Here is a 22,987-nt window from a genome sequence, read left to right on the forward strand (position 1 = left end):
CTATACAGCTGCAGCAAGGCCTCCCTACTTTTATATTCAATCCCCTTCGCTATGAAGGCCAGCATCCCATTCGCCTTCCTGACCACCTGCTGCACCTGCAAGCTGGGTTTTTGCGACTCATGCACAAGGACCCCGAGGTCCCTCTGCACCGTCGCCTGCTGCAGTTTTTCGCCCCGTAAGTAATAGTCCTTCCTACCATTCTTCCTACCGAAGTGGACCACCTCACACTTGCCAACATTAAATTCCATTTGCCATTTCCTGGCCCATTCGCCCAGCCTATCTAGATCCTTCTGCAGACTCTCCACACCCTCCGCACAATTTGCCGTTCCCCCAATCTTGGTGTCATCAGCAAATTTCGACACTCTACACTCGGTTCCCTCCTCCAGATCATCTATATAAATGGTAAAAAGCTGAGGCCCCAGCACCGACCCCTGGGGCACTCCACTAGTCACCATCCGCCAATCTGAATAGCACCCGTTGACCCCCACTCTCTGCCTCCTATTTGACAACCAATCCTCTATCCTCGCTAACACCCTACCCCCAACTCCATGTCCCTCGACCTTCTGCAATAACCTCTTGTGAGGCACTTTGTCAAACGCCTTCTGAAAATCTAGAAAGACCACATCCACCGGCTCTCCTCTATCCACCGCCCTAGACACATCCTCATAGAACTCCAGTAAATTTGTCAGACACGACTTCCCTTTAATGAAACCGTGCTGCGTCTGCTCTATCAAGCAATTCCCTTCAAGATGCCTCGCAATTTCCTCCTTAATGACAGATTCTAACATTTTACCTACCACAGACGTTAAACTAACCGGCCTATAATTCCCCGCCTTTTGCCTGGCACCCTTCTTAAACAACGGCGTAACATTAGCCGTTTTCCAATCATCCGGCACTTCCCCGGAATCCAGCGACGTTTGGAAAATAACCACCAAGGCATCCACTATCACCTCCGCCATTTCTTTCAGAACCCTCGGATGCATTCCATCCGGTCCTGGGGACTTGTCCACAATCAGCCCCTCCAGTCTGTCGAGCACCGCCTTTCTAGTAACAGTAATGTCATTAAGACCCTCCAGTCCTACCACCTTTCCATCGCTAACACCCGGCAAATTATTCACGTCCTCCTCCGTGAAGACAGAAACAAAAAAAGTTATTCAATACCTTAGCCATATCCCCATCCCCTACCACTAGGTCCCCTTTCTCATCCTCTAAAGGACCAACATTCACCCTAGCCAGCCTCTTCCTTTTTATATATTTATAAAAACTCTTGCTATCCTTTTTTATATTAAGCGCTAGCCCAGCTTCATAGTTTCTCCTACCCTTCCTTATCAACTTCTTTGTCAATCTTTGTTGACATTTAAACCTCTCCCAATCCTCTTCTCGCCCACTACTCTTAGCTACTCTAAATTCCTCCGCTTTTAGTTTAACACTTTCCTTCACCTCCTTCATTATCCACGGCTTATTACCTCTCCTTCTACTATCCTTTTTGACCATCGGAATAAATTTCCGTTGAGCACCAAGAAAGATCATCCACTGCTCCTCAACAGACCCTCCCTCCAACGCGCTCCCCCAGTCCACATTCGCCAATTCTTCTCTCATCCTACCGTACTCCCCTCTATTCAAACAAAGGACGCGTGTCTGGGAACCCACTTTCTCCTCCTCCATCTGCACCAGAAACTCCACCATACAATGATCACTCTCCCCAAGAGGATCCTTCACCACAAGGTCCCTAATTCTACCCGCTTCATTACATAGCACCAGATCCAAGATAGCTCGCTCCCTCGTCGGCTCCAACACACACTGTTTGAGGAAACTATCCCGGCAGCATTCCAAGAACTCTTCCTTGAGCCCCCCACGTCCAACATGGGTCGACCAATCAATATGCAGATTGAAATCCCCCATAACTACGGCCGTCCCATTCCTGCACGCCGCACTTATTTGCGCGTTAACAGCCCGCCCCATCTCCAGATCATTATTCGGAGGCCTATAGACGACACCCACCAGCGTCTTCCTCCCTTTGCTGTTTCTAATCTCCACCCACAACGATTCCACCCTCTGCTCCTTGGCTCCAATATCATCCCTTGCTACCACCGTGATGCTATCCTTAATCAGCAGAGCTACGCCCCCCCTTTTTCCCTCCTGCCTATCCTTCCTAAACACTTGATAGCCCTGTACATTCAGCTCCCAGTCCCTGTCACCCTGCAGCCATGTCTCTGTAATGGCCACCAGATCGTATCCATTTGTGTCGATCTGCGCCATCAGCTCATCCACTTAATTCCGAATGCTTTGTGCATTCAGATAAAGTGCTTTCATCCCAGCCTTCACCTGGACCCTATTTGCCGCAACGCCACCAACTATACTCACGCCCCCTACTCCCTCTATTATTGGGACATCCTCGGCCTCTTCCCTTACATGTACACTCTCCTTAACTTTAGACCTCGTAAGGTCACCTACCCTCGCACCCTCCCCCCCCCCCTAATTAGTTTAAAGCCCTGTCTACAGTCCTCTTTACTCGATTCGCCAGCACTCTGGTCCCAGCACGGTTCAGACCAACCCCATCCCGCCCGAACAGGTCCCACCTACCCCAATACTGGTGCCAATGCCCCATAAATTCAAACCCATTCCTCCCACACCAATCCCTGAGCCACCCATTCACTTCCTTAATCCTGTCAACCCTGCGCCCATCTGCACACGGTTCAGGCAGTAGCCCAGAGATAACCACCTTGTCGGTTCTACTTTTTAATTCCATTCCCAGCTTTTCATGCTCCCTCCCCAGATCCTCAGTTCGCATTTTGCCTACGTCGTTGGTACCCACATGTACCACAACGACCGGATTCTCACCCTCCCACTCCAGGTTCCTCTGCAGCCCAGATGCGACATCCCGGACCCGAGCACCAGGCAGACAACACACCCTTCTGTGCACTTTGTCATTGTGACAAAGGACAGTGTCAATACCTTTCACCCCACTATCCCCAATCACTACTACGTTCCTTTTCCCTTTCTCTTTGCCTATGTCCTGCTGCAGCACTGTACCGTGTGCAGCTTGCTCACCAACCTCACCTGCCTCGTTCTCGTCCAGCCTGGAAGCAAGAACCTCAAACCTGTTATGCAGATCAAGAGGCTGAGGCCTCCGCTCCTCACCCCCCTTCCTCCTCCCAGTAGCCCCCTCTTGTCCTTGACCCTTAGAGTTAGCCAGTCTAGGGGGGGTGGATGTCACTTGCACCCCATTGACAATGGCACCCTCTCTCCCCATGATGAGCCTCAGTGTCTGTAGCTCAGAGGCCAGCTCATTTACCCTGAGCTGGAGCTCCTCTAGCAACCTGCACTTACTGCAGACATGGTCACTGGGATGAACCTTAGGGTCCACCAGTTCCCACATCATACAGAAATCACACATCACATGCCCCTCCATTATTCACTGTATTAGTTTTGAAAAATTTTTTTTTGTTTTTTTTGTTTTTCAAACGAACTCACCTGGCCTTTTTTCCTTCCAGCCCTTTTTTGATATTAAGCCCTAGTAGCTCACTCTGCTTCCCACTCACTCCGCTGCCCGCTGTCTACACCAGGCCTCCTTTTAAACCTGGCGCTGATTTAAAGCTGATGGCCCAGAACTGCCTGCTAACCACTCCCTCAGAATTCTTAAAGCAGTAAATACAATAAATAATGCTTTAAACAGTTCTACAAAGAACAAAGTGCTTTAAACTTATTTTAAACAGGTTTTTAACAGGTAAAATCTTAGCTCTCTCTCTGCTCCTTCACTCGTCTGCTCCAGCAAACAATGGAAGGCTTCACCTTCAAAACCAATCAGTTTGAAATGGACATTTGGGTAGCAGCAGCTTATTGGATTTGAATTTGATGCTTTGATAACCTGTAAACGATCCTGTTGTGGGGTGTTTGGTATGTTAGATATGTTATCAAGGGTACAAAGACCGCAGCTCCCAACTCTAAACTGCAAGAAGACCTCCTGTCACCTGCCGAATAACAGCTTAGTTCAGCTCTGAGAGACACAGACAGCAGCTGTTTAATAGTGTTACAGTCACATTGTCATAAGAGAAAGCCTCATCTCAATCATAAAGGTAGTGAAAACAGAAGATAAAGAAGATCCTGGAGGACTACAAACCTGATTGCATTTTGTATGACTAAAAGTTTTTTTTTGTTAATAAGTGGAAATTGTAATTATCTAAACAGCATTCCATTAGAATAGTGTTTTATTTGGTTTGTTAACCTGTTTACTGTTAGTTAAAAGAATAAAGTGTTACTTGGTTACTTGTTGCTATTTCAGAGTATCTCACTAGCTATTTTGATTTGACCACTAAGCTGTTGAAGGGAGATAATTCCCCTTCTCAAATTCTTTAATAGATTATAAAGGGAGATATTTCTCTTTGAGTAGTTGTCAGAGAGGAGATTGACCTCCCCTTCATAACAGTTGTAATTCAACAACAATACTTTTCTGGTAAACGTTCTATCCGATACATTCTCATCTTTAGGTAATCCAAAATTCTGCTGTTAATATTTTATCCTGTATGTAGATCCTTTCACCCCAGTCCTTTGTGATCTGCATTGTTTCCCAGTCTTTGTGTCATCAATTTAAGATATTCATTCTTGTTTTTTAATCCCTTTTACATTCTCCCTTTCACCTCTTTCTGGTTTTTCTCACCCTTGTTATTTTGAAATTTTAGATTGCTATCTCAAAATGTGTGGTTACACAGGAAAGTTTGATCTTGTAAGTGTCATCTGTGATTATTTAACCACATCAGTAAATCTAATTTAGGAAGAGTTCATCATGGCAGAAAGAGAAATTTAGGTGAACAACATCACCTTTTCTTGTTCCATACTTTTTTTTGTGCTGTCATGCTGCTGTAAACTGAAAACAAGTCATGGCACTAATATAGCAATAAAAATTTAAGTTACATATTGTGCCAATCTGCACCAAAGAATCTGTTCATGTCCTCACAGATAACTTAATACAAATTTATTTCAGAAGTTTAAGTATGATTAAAAACAAATAATATAATCTAATTGCTTTTGATGTGTACTCATTCCACTAACAACATGTTTACAGCTATGGCCAATATTGTCTGGAAAAAAGAAGTATGAATTTGTCACGTACACATGCAAAATAGGATAGTAAATCAGTAACCCAGTTTGGGCTTGCTCGATGTTTCTTATGCATTGAAAGGGTTTCTGTCTTTTATTGAGTTAACAACTGAGAATTATTGGTCAGGATACTCTGTGAACTCACCAGTTCTCCTACGATTTGTATCATAAGATTTTTTAGGTCCAGCTGGGGCCTTAATTAAACATCTCGTCCAATAGATTGCATCTCTGATACTGCAGCAGTCCCTTAGTACTACCCTAATGCACCAATTAAAATGTCCAACTGGGACTCTCAACTTTCTGACCTGCAGCAAATACCACTAGGCGAAAGCTTGAAAGGTGCTTTAATGTCAACATGAAGTAACGTGGCTGATTGAATCTCCATTCTTTTAACCTATTATTTTGTATGTTGGTGCTCCAGCATTCAGTTCAATCATGATCCAGTCTGCAAAAGATTTAGGGAGCATTAATGCCTGACATTTTCTGCCCTGAAGGAGGACCTATCGTTATGCATTTAGCTAAGCTCAATTTTTTTTATCTTTGTGTTTTGTTGATCAGTGAATTCTTTGCAGAATTTAACTGCAATTTTAGTTTAATAAATATATACTATATTAGACATAAATTTACTTAGTGGGTACTCTGGCATGATCTATTGGACAACTTGCTTTGTCTTTTTGTACACTTCATTTAATCATACAAGTCCCAAATTGTAACCTGTCATATCTGATGAGAAGAAGGTATGCGTGATGTCTGCTGCAGTTTTACTCCTAGGTTTCAGGAGACTTCTGAGATCCTTTCCACAGGCAGGCTGAAGAAGGCTTCAAATACTCAAAATGCTTGGATTAATAACATAATTCATGAATTGTTACCTTTGGCTGTGCATAACTTATGTGGCCTAAGAAGTTGCTATAAACTGGACTTGGGGCCAGAAATGGCTGCAAATAAGCTTTACAGTTTTATTTAAAGATTGCCGTGTGGACTAGGAAAAACAGGATCTCTACTCTAGGCCTCATAAGTAATCCTTGGGCCTCCGTTATTCCAAGGATCTCACCTCCTTACTATGACCACAGTCACCTGGAATCTGCTCCCAAAGCTTACATTATGGTGGATTCTTGATGTTGTGTTACTTCCTGCTTCTCCCATTGTAATGTTTCTGATGGGATGGGTAGAAGTCTGCACTCGTATGACATAATGAGGCCCAGAGATTAATAGGAACTGGGGTTCATGCCAGTGAATTGCTATGAGCTTTCTTCTTGCCTCAACTGCCCACTGTTTGATGCTTGCCCCATTTTAAAACCAGGGCTGTATTTAACTGTTATGTAGCATGAATTAGGATGAAGGAAGTTTTGACGCTTCACTGGCAATTCAGTACATTTTCCCCAAGGTTTTATTTGGTTGTTGCAACCAATAGAATTGGTTTCATGAGCAATCCAGCGACGCTACTGTTGACCTCAGCTACTCCCATTATGTCATTCCAAAAAGTTTTGATTTTTGAAGGAGTCAAATTCTAAATCCTTTCAAAATGAATCAGATTGTTCATGTTTCCAACTGGCAGCTTTATAGTGGATGGTGATTTTTTTTTAGAAAAAACCTAATACTTGCAGAGGGAGTTTTCACACAGTGAAGTTGTTTTTATTGTTAAAAAAATACTTCAACTGTTCTCTTTTCTTATCTGATATATTTGTTCCTTATTATTTTGTAGATTCCTATGCTCCCCCTCAGTTCCCATGGTCTCACATTGCTCTTTTCCCAGCCTTTGCCTTTATCTTCGTTTTCTCAACCATGAAACGCTGTATTTTGGTTTGAACCTTGTAATTATTTTGGTGTTAGCTCCTGGTTGTTGTGACACTGAATGCATCTTCAACATGGGGTAGCACAAAAAAATTTTGAGGATTTGATGAAGATTGTTAAGACTTCAGATGTGTTCTTGTTGATTAGTTTTGATGACAGTGGTTTGTAGTGTTACTTAATTGTTAAATTATTTGAATGTTCTTAAATTCATGTATTTGCATTTTAAGATAATTACTACTGTATGATCATTCTGAATTTCAATTATATTCAGCAGTCAATTAAAGATACAACTATTTGGTAAGGATTATGCTAGAATAAAGGACAAAGTTCATTTGAAACAAAATAAAATGGAAAAGTATTTTAATTAGAGGTTTGAAGTACCAATATGACACCAGTTTTTGTACTTGTTAAAGTAGATTCTTTTGAGTTATGCTTTCTAAATTCAGATCACACTTTGATAATGTAAAACTCTTCAGTGCAGAATGTACTGTAGAAATTGCTTTTTTTACTTTGATACTGTGATTAGTCTGACACTAGCCATGAATTTATAAGTAATAATTTAAAAAAAACTTTTAATTTTATGAATCCCTTTAAGATTGCTGTAGATTTGATGTCTGTGTAATGCACCTTATAACTGACACCTTTTTAAGAGAAATCTGATTTGCATTGGTGTATTGTTTTCTCTCTAACAACAGAACACTTGGAAAATTGCTACTTTTCAAAAAGGAAATCTGAATACTATCACTAATACTAGTGTAACTGCCATTTGGAGGACGCTATTACTGTTTGAATTTTACTTCTAATATGTAGCTTCTCCATGCAGTTACAATTATGTGGAGCTATATTTACATAGTTAGTAGTAAATTCACTTTGAACAGTTGACACAACAAAGACACATCTTACCCAAGCACCAGACTACATCTTGCCCTGCAAACATGCAGTTCCAAAGTTCTTTAACTTGGCCCCTGGTACATGGGATCTCATATTTTATACTCAGCAATTATCTGTGAGGTTCTATATTTTAATTTTGACCCCAGCTCATGAATCTCTCAGCAAAATCTGGTTCCTAATTCTACTTACATCATTGATTCCTAAGTGGAGCCCATAACAGCTGTATCCTCCTCCTCTCATTTAAAGTTCTTGTCCAGCTCAGGGAGATGTCCTGAAGCTAGCATCAGGCAGACAAGACTGTGTTCACCATTCCTGGTCATAGCTGCAGAGAGGTATCTATGCCCCAGCCATACTGTTTTGTATCACTAACACATTCCTTTTCACTCCCCCAGTTGAATGGCTTCCTGTTTGGTTCATTGTGCCTTGGACAATTTGTCCATTCATCTTCCAAACTTTTCCCTCATCTACACGGGCATCAAATTATCCAATCTGTTGAATACTTACAAGGTCGAGGTTCCTCTAACACTGTGCCTGATGTGTCATGAGTTGATTGACTCACATTAGCACCCTCTGTCCCTGACCACTGATCAAACTTCCACTGCTTCCTTACCTAAACCGTGTGACTGCCTCCTGGACTGAAGTGCCAAAGTAACTCTTTCCCCTTTCCTGAAACTGTAATAGTTGCACTACAGACTCTAATGCAACAACTCTGGCCTAATATTCCTTGAGATGCACTCACTCACTGCCAGTCTGGATTTTTCAGATAGCAATTCTGTCCATAAACTCCCACATGCAACAGTTGCAGCACATCACCTGCAATGCCATCCAAAATCAACCATGTTTTTATTTAATTTAAGTAATCAATCAAATTAGTTTAAGGAAAACTAACAAGGGATCTAGTTTTTCTTCTAGGTAGATTGAGTTAAATGTTTACCTGCAGATCTCCATATATTGCCTTGTCCTGTCCTATGACCTAACTTTTCCCATGCTGCTATTGGCTTAGTTGTCATCTTGGACCCTAAGGGCATTTGTTTACTTAAAGGGCACTTTGCTCTTAATAGTTAAATAAATGATAAGTTCAACACTGAGCTCTAACTTCTCGGCTTCCAGTGGTCCTCACTTTTCTGACTGTAATGTTTTTGTTTGTCTTGCATCAGATCCTGTTCTCAGCCACCTCCTTTTTAATGCAAGGTACTTGAAGTTCCTAATCTTTTCAACTATCTACTGCTCACTACTGCTGTTCCATTTCAGCATGTGGGTGCCTAGGGAACTGTTTGATGCTGTAATGACATTTCTGGGGCATTAATGTAAGCCAATACAATGAATGTTACCTCTACCAGGCTGTATGTCTATGCATAAAATTTGTTAATCTCCAAGAGGATCAACATCATGGAATGATACAACACAGAAGCTGTTCATGCTAACAATGTCATTTTTAAAATCAACAATGGAGCTTTTGCTATGTATTCAATTTGAGAGTCTGTAGTCCTTGTAGCACTTGATGCTAACATTAAAAAGTGACACCTCTCTGTTCCAGATTTCAAAAGATTTCTGGAAAAGCAAAATAAAAATGGGTATTGGAAAGCTGGAATAAAAACGAAGTTCTGGAAATTCTTAGCAGATCAGGCAATGTCTGTGGCAAGAATATCAGAATTAACCTTTCAGGTTGATGAGATTTTGGCAGAATTTGGGGGGGAAAAAGGTAAACAAGTAACAGGTTTTATACAAATACAAGGTCAAGAAAAGCTGAGGTGGAAAGAATAAAAGGGAAGTCCTTTGTTAGGATGGAAATCAGGAGATATTAAATGATCAAAGGGTTCTATTAAGGACACACCTGATAGTAAACGCTGAATTGTCCCATATCTCAGAAAGGAAACATGAAACAACTGACCACAACTCTACTTTTGCAATTTAGAACCCTACAGTGCACAAACAGGCCCTTCGGCCCATCGAGTCTGCACCGACCACAATCCCAACCAGGCCCCATCCCCATATTCCTATACATTTACCTGCTAATCCCTCTAACCTATGCATCCCAGGATATGAAGGGGCAATTTAGCATGGCCAATCAACCTAACCCGCGTATCTTTGGACTGTGGGAGGAAACCGGAGCACCTGGAGGAAACCCACGCAGACACGAGGAGAATGTGCAAACTCCACATAGACAGTGACCCGAGCTGGGAATTGAACCCAGGTCCTTGGAGCTGTGAAGCAGCAGTGCTAACCTCTGTGCTACCGTGCCGCCCTATTTGGTGTAGTGTGAGGAAAAGCTTTAAATCCAACGAATGAAGTTATAGATTTTCTGTGATGATTTTAATAAAATAAATGTTTATTACAAAACAAAATGAACAACAAACTAATCTATATGTACACCTAACTATGACAATGGCGATGCACGGTACCACTAATTTAAATAGTTTTAAATTAGCTTATCTTTACCTTCAGAGCAAACTCTCCCTAAATCATTCCATTTTATCTTATAGATTTTAAAATCTGTAAAAATCCAGTACAACTACCACACCAAACAGTCATTCTTTGGGGTTGCTTCTGAAGTAAAAACAAGCAGTTGGCTTTTCAAGCCAGGCTTTCTTGATAGTGACTTCTTGCTGGAAGTTAAACAGCAGGGTACAACATGGTAGGTTGTTGCATAAGGTTAAATCTCACGGGATCCAGGGTGAGGTAGCCAACTGGATACGAAAGTGGCTTGATGACAGAAGGGTTGTTTTTCAAATTGGAGGCCTGTGATGAGCGATCTGCTTCAGGGATGAGTGCTGGGTCCATTATTATTTATCATTTATATTAATGATTTGGATGAGAATTTAGGAGGCATGGTTAGTAAGTTTGCAGATGACACCAAGGCTGGTGGCATAGTGGACAGTGAAGAAGGTTGGCCAGGATTGCAACAGGATCTTGATCAATTGGACCAGTGGGCTGACGAATGGCAGATGGAGTTTAATTTAGATAAATGCAAGGTGATGCATTTTAGGAGATTGAACCAGGGTAGGATGTACTCAGTTAATGGTAGGCTGTTGGGGAGTGTTATAGAACAAAGAGATCTAGAGGTGCAGGTTCATAGCTCTTTGAAAGTGGAATCACAGGCGGACAGGATAGTGAAAAAGGCTTTTGGCATTCTTGGTTTCATTGGTCAGGACACTGAGTACAGGAGTTGGGACATCTTGCTGAAGTTGTACAAGACATTGGTAAGGCCCCATGTGGAATACCGTGTACATTGCTGGACACCCTATTATAGAAAGGATACTATTAAACTAGAAAGAGTGCAGAAAAGATCTACTGAATGCTATTAAGACTTGATTGTTTGAGTTATAAGGAGAGACTGGATAGACTGGGACTTTTTTCTTTGGAACGTAGAAGGCTGAGGGGTGATCTTATAGAGGTCTGTAAAATAATGAGGGGCATAATCAGTTATAGTCAACATCTTTTCCCAAGGTGGGGGAGTCTAGAGGGCATAGGTTTAAGGTGAGAGGGGAAAGATACAAAGGGTCCAGAGGGGCAATTTTTTCACAGAGGGTGGTGAGTGTCTGTAATGGGCTGTCGGAGATAGTTGTAGAATCTCTATAACTTTTGTATTTTAAAAAACATTTAGACAGTTACATGGGTAAGATTGATATAGAAAGATATGGGCCAAATGCAGGCAATTGGGACTAGCTTAATGGTAAAAAAAAACTGGGCAGCATGGACAAGTTGGGCCAAAGGGCCTGTTTCCATGCTGTAAACCTCTGATTCTACAACAATTCCTGCTGTTGGTGAGGTCTGAAAACACCTCCCTGCATGGGTTTAATCATCTCCTTAAATACACTTTTTCCCTTTGATCGTTCCTATCTGACCTAACCTCCCTAGGACATAGACTTTATTAACTTTATTTCTTGATTTCAGCTTTCACTATAAAGGCAAAGTGCACTCACTTTCTGGACCTTTCTTTCACATCTTGTATTCTTTCATTCGAACTCTTAATTTATTTAAAGACATTCATGTTCTATCCCCTATTGCTACTAACTTGCCTTAAGTAAGCATCTGCTTGCAATGTTGCTCAGCTCATCATAGTATCAATGGCATTACCGTTAAAAGCCATGTTATCCCTGTCTTAATTAACTTATATTTTCCTACTTTTTAAAAATACATAACCAGCAGAAAATATTCCAGTTCCTTGGATTTCCTGGCATTTTCATGTCACTGATATTTCCTTGAAAATATGGAAAGTAAAGCAGCAAAAGTTTTGTCTAAATAAGGTAAATTGCCCCAAAAAGTGGGGCCAGAGATTATGATCTGAAGTTGTTGAACTCAATATTAAGTCTGTAAAAATGCCCAATTGAGAGGTGTGGTGCTGTTCCTTGTTAAGATTTATGGAACCATGTCAGAGGTTGTGGACAGAGAGGTCAGAATAGAGTTGGATGGAGAATTAAACTGACTAGTATCTGGAAGTTTTGGATTGCATTCTCAGATTGAATGTTGGTCTTCTACAAAGTCGCACCTAATCTGTGTTTGATGCATCCACTGTAGAGGAAGCCGTTTTGAGAGCAGTGAATAAAGTGTACTAAATTGAAAGAAATATAAGTAAATTGTTGCTTCAACTGGAAGGTGTGTTTGGAGCCCTGGACTGTGGAAAATTGAGGAGCTAAAGGTGCTGTTATTACATTTCCTGAATTGAAGGGGATGTTGCCATTGTTGGGTTTATCGTCCTTTCAGAATGCTAAAAAGGAGGGAAAGATGTGTTTGATGATGGAAATAAGAACATAAGAACATAAGAAATAGGAGCAGGAGTAGGCCATCTAGCCCTTCGAGCCTGCCCCGCCATTCAATAAGATCATGGCTGATCTGTTGTGGCTCAGTTCCACTTTCCCGCCCTCTCCCCATAACCCTTAATCCCCTCTCTTATCAAGAACCCATCAACCCGCTTCTTAAAAATATTTAGCGAGGCAGCCTCCACCACTTCAACGGGCAGGATGATCTGTTGAATGTGTAAAGGATGAAAAATACAAGTTGTCCACCTCCAGGTAGTCTTTATTTTCCCCATAATCTCCCATACAGCACAATAATTCCTATAGGAGCATATTTTTGTGGGGCTTGATGTTGAGTAATTTGTTATTTCAATTTTATTTCCCGACTTAAAATAATCTTGCATTTCACTCAATTTAAATTCTACTTTCGCAACTTAGAAATAACAATTTATAAGTCACGAGAACTGAAAATGTGTGTGCTGTTAATACCCTTTCCTCTCTCTCCCCTCCTGTTTTAGGATTATGAAGAACAATTTTCGTTTATTGCAGAATGGTATGATGCAAGTGCTAGTTTAATTCGGCGTTACATATTTCTGTATTATCCAAAAGATGGAGCTATTGAAATGGTGAGTGTTTTGTTTTGCTTCTTGGTATTGTTTTTTGTAGCTTTTTGTTTTAAATTTTGTGCCAGAATGGGCACAAAATCAAGCCCTGACCTCTGCAATGTGCACTAAGAAGTCTCACAACACCAGGTTAAAGTCCAGTAGATTTATTTGGTAGCACAAGCCACAAGCTTTTGGAACACTGCCCCTTCATTGGGTGAATGGGAGTTGTGTTCACAAATAGGGCAAATATAGACACAAACTCAATTTACAAGATAATGTGGCCAATGTTGGCTTTGGCAAGAGATAGCAGAACTCCAATTAGTCTCAGTATGCAAGTGAGTTGAATGTTGAAACAGAATATCCATATAGAGCTATAATTCAATGTTACAAGTACAGTGGAAGTTTCATTATCAGTGCCCCTGTTACTCATCATTCTCATTACTGTATATGCCAGAACTATCTCAGGACAAAGTCCAAACATAATTTCCAATGTGTTGATTCTTTTTGTATTTTTTAATTGGATATTATCTTTCACTATTAATGAAATATAATATGTTTTAAGTTATGATTTCATTCATTTCCAATGCCTAGGTACTCATGGCTATCTGTCAATTTTATTACTTTTTGGGGCTTTTTCAGTTTGAGATGATTGACTTGAGGCTCCAGATGTATAGGATAAGATTGAAATTAAACTTAAAAACATCAGTAATTTGTGTAATTGCAGAAACTATTATATTTCTCTTTTATATATTAAAATCCAGTTGTTTTTATGAATGTCCTTTTAAAATGTAATCTATCTTTGTATGCATATCATTTCATTTGGTTTAGTTAATTTTAAAGTCTCAGCTTAAAATTGTCTTGTAATGTTGCTTACATGCTTGGAAAAAAAGCTATAAAACCAATTAGGAATGAGTAGAAGTCATTGCTTCTCACATCCTTAGAACATCAACCTTAACTCTGAGACAGTTTTGCTTTGCACTTATGGAGACCTGCCCTCGATTTTGACTAAGTACTGATGTCTCATCCAACCTGAAAATTTTTAACTAAATAATTGACTTAGGAAATGGTATATTGTTTTCCATGGGAAATAATTATTATTCGGGAAAAGGAAAATCAGCAGCATTTTGCAAGTAGGAAGGAGTACCATGAAAGATGTCTACAACCTACTTGACATTTATCTCTCCACCCTAAGAATCCACAGAGTGCATAGGTCTTATGAGGGTCTTTCTGAGGCATTCTGTGCCAGAAGAGTTAGCTTCTACAGATCTGTCATTAGGCATCTCGTGTGACTTTCTGATTAAAGATCTGAAGCTGTGCTTTTTTGCATGTGCTGTTCTGTCTGGCTATGAAGGTCACTATTGCCTTCAACTTCTATACTTTAGGCTGTATGTGCAGCCCAAGGGATTTCTGCAGAACATAGGTCAAGAAGCAACTGTGTGTTTATGTGATTTACATGATGTATTCTAAGCAAAAACACTAGCTTTAAATAGTCTTAAGTGTTTGGTAGAGCTGGAAATTGTAAGTATAAAGTTAAGGACAAAAGCACTGTACGATTAGAATTTATGCTGGATTTTTGGATTGAAATCAGGTACCTATTTCTGTTTCTGGTGTTTAGGACATTTGGATGGAATGAAAATAATCTAAGACCCTAGACAAATGAATTGTCCATGAAGTTTAGAACTGGAACTAATTTATATCTTTTTAAGTTCCTTGGCTAAGGTTTGAAGTTGCTTAGTTTCCAACATGGTGATTAATTTTTTTTTTGGTAAGTTTGTTTTTGTTTAATCAAACAGAAGAAAGTTGATTATTTATTTCTTAAGCAAAGAGTTTATTTTTATGTAAGATTCCCCTTCTGCCCAAGGGGAACTAGAATGGAGCAGTTTAGTAGAATATATCGGTTCATACTATTTTAAATCTGTGCAAAATAACTTTATCAAAAATATTTCTGGCTTAAATCTAAACAAGACCTGAGATGAAGCAACTGGTTCTATCACTTTGATGTCACTTTAGTTAGTCTGTTCAAGATCGTTGTGGGACATGATGATTACTTAAATATCAATTCTTCACTCACCTATTTTCTTTGTTCATGGATATGATTTTGGATTTAGAACAACTTGGTGAAATGCTTCTGTGATTCACAGATGGGGTACAGAGCTTAATGTAGTCCTTTAAAAGGATAAAATAGTTAATCGTCTATTAATCTCTCGCAAATGAGATGATGCAAATAGACTTTGAAATAGGATTTTCAGTACAAATCATTGCAATACAATGTGCTCACAAGTTGCATCAGATATTGTTAACTAAATCTGCAATAAAGAGTGATAAAATCATCATGGCTTAGAAAAAGCCTGTTTAGCACATTAATGCATGCTAATTTATATGTTATTTATATATTATTTACATGTTAATATGTTTCTGTAGGGCAGTCCAGTAAGTCCCATTTTTCCCACTCTATCTTGTAGCCCTAGAAATTTATTTCCCACCAGTGCCTATTCAATTTTCTTTTGAAATCAACGATCATCTCCACTTCGAAATGCCTAGAGACAAAGGCCAGAATTTTATCAGCCCACCCGGCATGGGAATCAGAGGAGGTAAAGGGGCGGAGCATGGGAAGGTCTGTTGACCTCTGGTAGGATTTTACGATTTTGGGACAAGTGAGACTGTAAAATCCTGTCCAGTGAATTCCTGGTTAAGAACATAAGAAGTAAGAGAAGGAGTAGGCCATCTAGCCCTTCGAGCCTGCCGCGCCATTCAATAAGATCACGGCTGATCTGAAGTGGCTCAGTTCCACTTTCCCGCTTTCTCCCCATAACCCTTAATTCCCTTGCCTACCAAAAACCTGTCTACCCGTGTCTTAAATATATTTAGCGAGGTAGCCTCCACCACTTCAACAGGCAGTGAATTCCAGAGATTCGCCACCCTTTGAGTGAAGAAGTTCCTCCTCAACTCCATTCTAAACTGCCCCCCTCCCTTATCTTGAGGCTGTGCCCTCTAGTCCTGCTGTCCTTTCTGAGCGGGAAGAATCTCTCTACCTCTACCCTATCCATCCCCTTCATTATCTTATACGTCTCTATAAGATCCCCCCTCATCCTTCTAAACTCCAACGAGTACAGACCCAGTCTATTTAGTCTCTCTTCATAGTCCAGCCCCCTCATCTCCGGTATCAGCCTAGTGAATCTCCTCTGCACTCCCTGCAAGGCCAAAATATCCTTGCGCAAGTGCAGCGACCAAAACTGCACACAGTACTCCAGCTGCGGCCTCACTAGTGCCCTGTTCAGTTGCAGCAAGACCTCCCTACTTTTATATTCTATCCCCCTCGCTATAAAGGCCAGCATCCCATTTGCCTCTTTGATCACCTGCTGCACCTGCAGACTGGGTTTTTGCGACTCATGCACAAGGACCCCCAAGTCCCTCTTCACCGTAGCATGCTGCAGCTTTTCGCTCTTTAAATAGTAATCCCTCCTATTATTATTCCTGCCAAAGTGGATAACCTCATACTTGCTAACAATGTACTCCATCTGCCATGTCTCGTATACTCGCTCAGCCTATCTAGATCCCTCTGCAGACTTTCCACACCCTCCGCACAATTTGCTTTTCCACTTATCTTCGTGTCATCAGCAAATTTCGACACCCTACACTCAGCCCCCTCCTCCAGATCATCTATATAAATGGTAAATAGTTGAGGCCCCAGCACCGATCCCTGCGGCACTCCACTAGTTACCAACCGCCAATCAGAATAGGTTGTTACCACTTGCTGTATTTTTTTTACATTCTGTCTCCCATCATTTCTGTATTCCCAGCCTAAAACTGTAAATCTATGTACTAGAATGTATCATCATTAGTTTTAATGCCAACTTGGAGCTTGGAATTCCTTTCAGTTTTGTCTATATTTAGCAATGACAACATCTACTAATTTTAGTAAACTATCCATTATACTATGCAATCAATACAATGATGTTTGTTGCTGCTATGGATTGGGCAGTGGTGCACCATAGGCATCAATGCCAGTATAAGCAGAATTGTCCCTTTATGCAACAGGACTCTGATTCATCTCTTAATATTCCCCTCCTCCAAATCTATTGATAATCATGGTCCATTGATTGGGAGTTTAAATCCAACTTTTTAAAAATTATTTTTATTGGATGTGGCCATCAGTGGCAAGGCCAGCATTTGTCACTCTTCTGAATTAGAAGTGATGATGAGTCAAACTCATGAACACTACAGTCCATCTAGTGCAGGTACACCTACGGTGCAGTTAGAGTGTTAGGAGTAAGCGCAGATTAGATGCAGACCCCTTGCTCACCTCTGAATTTGTCAACACTACATAAGCTTGGGACGGCTGCCACGAAGGCGCAACGACCTTGCCATCTAAGACCTTTTGGCTATGATACACCGAGGGGCTAGAAGATTTGTAGAACCCCCACAAGCTTTTTGCCTGTTGTTCAATGTGTTTTGTTAATATTGAGAATATTGAATTTGTTGTTTGGTAGTATAAAACTTCAGGGGTATTGCTGATAAAAAGGAACGCTGTTCAGTTCAGCTTACAAGAAATTGCCAACAATAAAGGAGAAACAACCATTTATACTGCATGAGAAGAGAGTGCTAATTGTTTGGCGAGTGGACTTCGATGGAGGCATTGCCATGGAGAATGCAGCATGGAACAGTTAACTGCTTAGCTTTGTTCAAATTCAGACTGGGCAGGTAAATTCTAGTCAAGATATTGCCCTGGGTAATGAACCAAGGAATAATTGTTTCCCAAGCATTTTTTTATTTGAAAAAGGCTTAAATGTGCAGACATGTCATCTGCAGACAGAATGAACTTTACTGAGAGTAATTTTTTGTGACCTATCCTGATGAATGCAAGATGAATCATACAACATTATTAAATAAGAGCAGAAGTAGGCCATTCAGCCCCTTGAGCCTGTCCCACCATTCGATAAGATCATGGCTGATCTGTTTGTGTTGAGTTCCACGTTCCCCATTTATCTCCGATAACCTTTGATTCCCATGCCTAACAAAAATCTACCTCTACCTTATAAATATTCCATGATCCCACTTTACTGCTGGGTTCAAAAGTGGCACAACCCTTTAAGAGAAAGAAATTCTCCTCATCTCTGTCCTGCAAGGGCAATTACTAATTTTAAAACGCTCCCTACCTCTGGATTTACTTCCACCTTTCAGCTTCCACCTTGTCAATAATTTTCAGGATCTGATGGCATGTCTCTTTTCACAGCAATACTCAAGTATTGAAATTGTATCAAGTCACTTGAGGGAGATACGAAGAAAAGTCAAATTCCATTGCATTTTCTGTCATTTTTCAATTTGCAATCTTTTGCCCCTGGGCTGTATGCCTGACATGGAATGTATAATATAAACATCAAGAGACTTACAGCTGTATAGGTGCAGCATGTCCCCTTTCTCTATGTATGGAGGCAAGTCAAATTTTATTGTATTTCCTATATTCATCAAGTTGAAATATTTGGTGATGTACTTTCAGGGGTGAAGGGATTGGGAGTGGAAATACAGTGCTATGTACACCACAAGCTTATGGTGGGCACCAGTTCTATTCATTCTGCTGTCAGAATTATAGGGTCCTCTACCCAAAGGTTAATCTAACTTTTCTCTTGGGTTTACTTCATACAGGATCAGGCAATTGCGTTTCTTAGGTTCTTAGACAAGTGTGCTAACATTGAATCAACGCTTCTGAAAAGCACATGGTAAAATGTTGACAGGTGACAGCATTTCTGGAACATCACATTAAATATTTTACTGTCCATTTCGTTACCATGGGACAGGCATAACTATAATCAGGGCTTAGTCAATTTAAGCGGCAGAAAGACTGCGGGCGAGTATTAGAATCATTGTATCCATGCAGTGCAGAACAAGGCCATTTCAACCCGTCGAGCCTGCACTGACAACAATCCCACCCAGGCCCCATCCCTGTAACCCCATGTATTTACCCTGCTATCCCTGTGATACTAAGGGGCAATTTAGCCCAGCCAGTCAACATGTCTGGACTGTGGGAGGAAACTGGAGCACCTGGACGAAATCCACGCAGACACCGGGCAAACATGCAAACTCTACATGGACAATCATCCAAGGCCGGAATTGAACCCGGGTCCATGGCACTGTGAGGCAGTCGTGTTAACCACTGTGGCGCCCGCACGGAAGCACAGTGTGCCTCTGCATTGTCATAATTACAGTTACCTCTGCATTGCAGACTTGTAGATAGTAAAGCAAATAAATCTTTCTCTGCTGAGTCCATCCAAATAGGCTAGTGAATGCATGTATTTTTGTAATGCAAATTGTACTGATTGTGCCAAGGTTGATTTCATCATACTCAGCATTCTGCATGTTATGTCTATTGTGGAATGAAGCAGCTTACAAATCAACCAAACAATACCTGGTCTGCTTTCCAAAATATTAAGACAATTAATGTGTTTCAGTAACTGTGAGTCAGTCCAGATCACAAGGGAATGTCATTGTTGCATTCCTGGATCACACGACTGCACAAGTAGGAGTTGACTTCTGTTTTTTTCAAAAAAAGCAGACAATTATACTCTTAAGGGAGTGACTGACGCCACCTAACTGATGTAGCTGTCTGTGGCAGACTGACAAGTGTTTGTATTTTTTCTCAAGCGACTTGAACAACACTTTATTTGTTTTATTTAAGGTGTTTGCATTTTTTCATGTGCTTCTATTTTGACTTATGTTATGCATGTTTTATTTTATGAATAGATGTATTGATAGTATCCATTCTTGACATTTTACAGTATGACATAAAGAACCACCGCACCTTTCTGAAACGGACGAAATATGAGCAATTGAGGCCAGAAGAATTGTTCGTTGGCAGCATAATTACTGTGTACAGTCGTCAGCTTCATTTGGTAGCCTTTGGGGACCAATACACAGCTCGCAAAATGGGAAGTAAAAAAGAAAAGTAAGAATTTAATTCCTAAATATATTCAGAGTTTGCATGAATTATGAAGGTGTATTTTTGGCCCAAACAGTGTTTAAATCTATTTACATACAAATAAAATTCATCTGTTGTGAAATTACCATTCCACCTTGGTAATTTACTGGTAATTCTGATCAAATTTTGACTGGGCAGCTCTTGTGTTCAACAAATCACTTAACTATTTGCATAAATCCACAATATTGTAAATGTGCTAGAAGCTACATATTTTAATATACAGGACCCTGTTTTTTACAGCCAGAACATGTGCCCAGGTTGCACAATTTTCAGCTAAACAAAATAGGCCACAGCCATTCTTAAGTTCATTCCCCAGGACTATACCTTTACCAATCAGAGTCAACCTGACTCTGACTCTGACTCTGACCCTGACACTGGAATTTAGAGGAATGAGAGAGGATCTCATCAAAACATATAAACTCCTGATGGGACTGGACAGGCTAGATGTGGGAAAGATATTCTGGATATTGGGCAAGTCCAGAACCAGGTGTCACAGTCTAAGAATAAGTGGAAAGCCATTCAGGGCTAAGATGAGGAGGAACTTCACTCAGAGTTGTGAACCTGTGGAATTCTGTACCATGGAAAGCTATTCAGGCCAGTTTGTAGATATGTTCAAGAGGGAGCTGGACGTGGCTGTTACGGCTGAAGGAATCAAGGGGTATAGAGAGAAAGTGGAGTGGGATACTGAGTGCGTGATTATATTGAATGGTGGTGCAGGCCTGAAGGGCTGAATGGCCTATTCCTGAACCTATTTTCTATGTTTAACCAGCTTGGTTTGAATTTAAACAATGTTTGGCAGTTAGCTGTTGGTCATCAGTTAACTGGTGCATTCTCCATGGCAACACCTCTACCAATCGGAGTAAGAACATAAGAAATAGGAGCAGGAGTTGGCCATCTAGCCCTTCAAGCCTGCCCCGCCATTCAATAAGATCCTGGCTGATCTGAAGTGGATCAGTTCCACTTTCCCGCGCTCTCCCCATAACCCTTAATTCCCTTGTCTGTCAAAAACCTATCTACCCGTGACTTAAATATATTTAGCGAGGTAGCCTCCACCACGTCAACGGGAAGAGAATTCCAGAGATTCACCACCCTTTGAGTGAAGAAGTTCCTCCTCAACTCTGTTCTAAACTGCACCCCTCCCCCCAATCTTGAGGCTGTGTCCTGTAGTCCTGCTATCCTTTCTAAGCGGGAAGAATCTCTCTACCTCTACCCTATCCATCCCCTTCATTATCTTATACGTCTCTATAAGATCCCCCCTCATCCTTCTAAACTCCAACGAGTACAGACCCAGTCTATTTAGTCTCTCTTCATAGTCCAACCCCCTCATCTCTGGTATCAGCCTAGTGAACCTCCTCTGCACTACCTCCAAGGCCAAAATATCCTTGCGCAAGTGCAGCGACCAAAACTGCACACAGTATTCCAGCTGCGGCCTCACCAGTGCCCTGTACAGTTGCAGCAAGACCTCCCTACTTTTATATTCTATCCCCACTCACTATAAAGGCCAGCATTCCATTTGCCTTCTTGATCACCTGCAGACTGGGTTTTTGCGACTCATGCACAAGGACCCCCAAGTCCCTCTGCACTGTAGCATGCTGCAGCTTTTCGCCCTTTAAATAGTAATCCCTCCTACTGTTATTTCTGCCAAAGTGGATAACCTCATACTTGCTAACATTGTACTCTGTCTGCCAGGTCCTCGCCCACTCGCTCAGCCTATCTAGATCCCTCTGCAGGCTTTCCACACCCTCCACACAATTTGCTTTTCCACTCATCTTCGTGTCATCAGCAAATTTCGTCACTCTACACTCAGCCCCCTCCTCCAGATCATCTATATAAATGGTAAATAGTTGAGGCCCCAGCACCGATCCCTGCGGCACTCCACTAGTCACCAACCGCCAATCAGAATAGCACCCATTGATACCAACTCTCTGCCTCCTATTAGACAACCAATCCTCTATCCACGCTAACACCTTACCCCCAACTCCATGCACCCTAACCTTCTGAAGCAACCTTTTGTGAGGCACCTTATCAAACACCTTTTGAAAACCTAGAAACACCACATTCACCGGTTCCCCTCTACCACACTAGTCACACCTCTGCCATTTCCTTCAGAACCCTGGGATACATTCCATCTGGTCCTGGGGACTTGTCCACCATCAGTCCCGCTAGCCAATCAAGCACTACCTCTCTAGTGACTGTGATTGCATTCAGTCCCCCTGCCAGAGGACTCTGGAATAAACTGATTCATTTTTGCCCATTCCAGCAGAAAAGGGGTGGAATTTAGTGCCTGTGCATTCAATATACCCATCTCTAGGATGAGAAAATACGACAACGGATTCTCCTCATCCTGGATACAAAAACATGAGTATGAAGTTTTGCTGAGAACCTTGCCCTTCAATATATAGGATTTTGTTTTCTGCTTTTTCCTACGATTGGTAAGCATTCTGTCTGACAAGGGCAGTTTTTCCTATGATGAATAAACTTTATATCAAAAATATCTGGAGCAAAACTGTCATCCATTGGCAAAAATATCTTGATCTGAATCCATGATAGAAACTTAACCAGGTGGTTGCAGTTAAGATCTGAGCTAGGGCCACAATAGCCTACTAAATACAAGCTTATCAAATTATTCATTTGTTTAAAAGATTTTTTTCACTCCAGCTTGTTCTAGTCAAATACTGTGAGATTTCAATAGATATTTCCAGCCTATCTCTCAAATGAGAGTTGTGTGCCTTGTTTTGCTTGTTCAACTTCAAATTAATGTTAGTAACTGAAAGTATTATCCTGATATAAATACAGTAGTTCTTATCTTCAATCCTCTGCATTAGTCAATGAAAGAAATACAGTTGCTGTGTCCAGTCAGAATGCAGTGCAGATGATGTTTTGTGTGGGAAGAG

The 22,987-nt window shown here is 41.0% G+C and overlaps 1 protein-coding gene across 6 annotated transcripts in view; it reads left to right on the forward strand.

Annotated features, from left to right (window-relative positions):
• Positions 1–22,987, forward strand: part of nme7 (NME/NM23 family member 7) — a 177,248-nt gene that overhangs the window by 15,151 nt on the left and 139,110 nt on the right. For all 6 annotated transcript variants that reach the window (XM_080203801.1, XM_080203800.1, XM_080203802.1 and 3 more), the window contains exons 2-3: positions 13,034–13,141; positions 19,894–20,060. In XM_080203801.1, the coding sequence (XP_080059927.1) occupies positions 13,034–13,141; positions 19,894–20,060 (275 nt within the window). The remainder of the gene's footprint in view (positions 1–13,033; positions 13,142–19,893; positions 20,061–22,987) is intronic.

Source organism: Carcharhinus amblyrhynchos, chromosome 15 (assembly GCF_965287045.1).
Source record: "Carcharhinus amblyrhynchos chromosome 15, sCarAmb.v2.hapA, whole genome shotgun sequence".
Classification (NCBI taxonomy): Eukaryota; Metazoa; Chordata; class Chondrichthyes; order Carcharhiniformes; family Carcharhinidae; genus Carcharhinus; species Carcharhinus amblyrhynchos.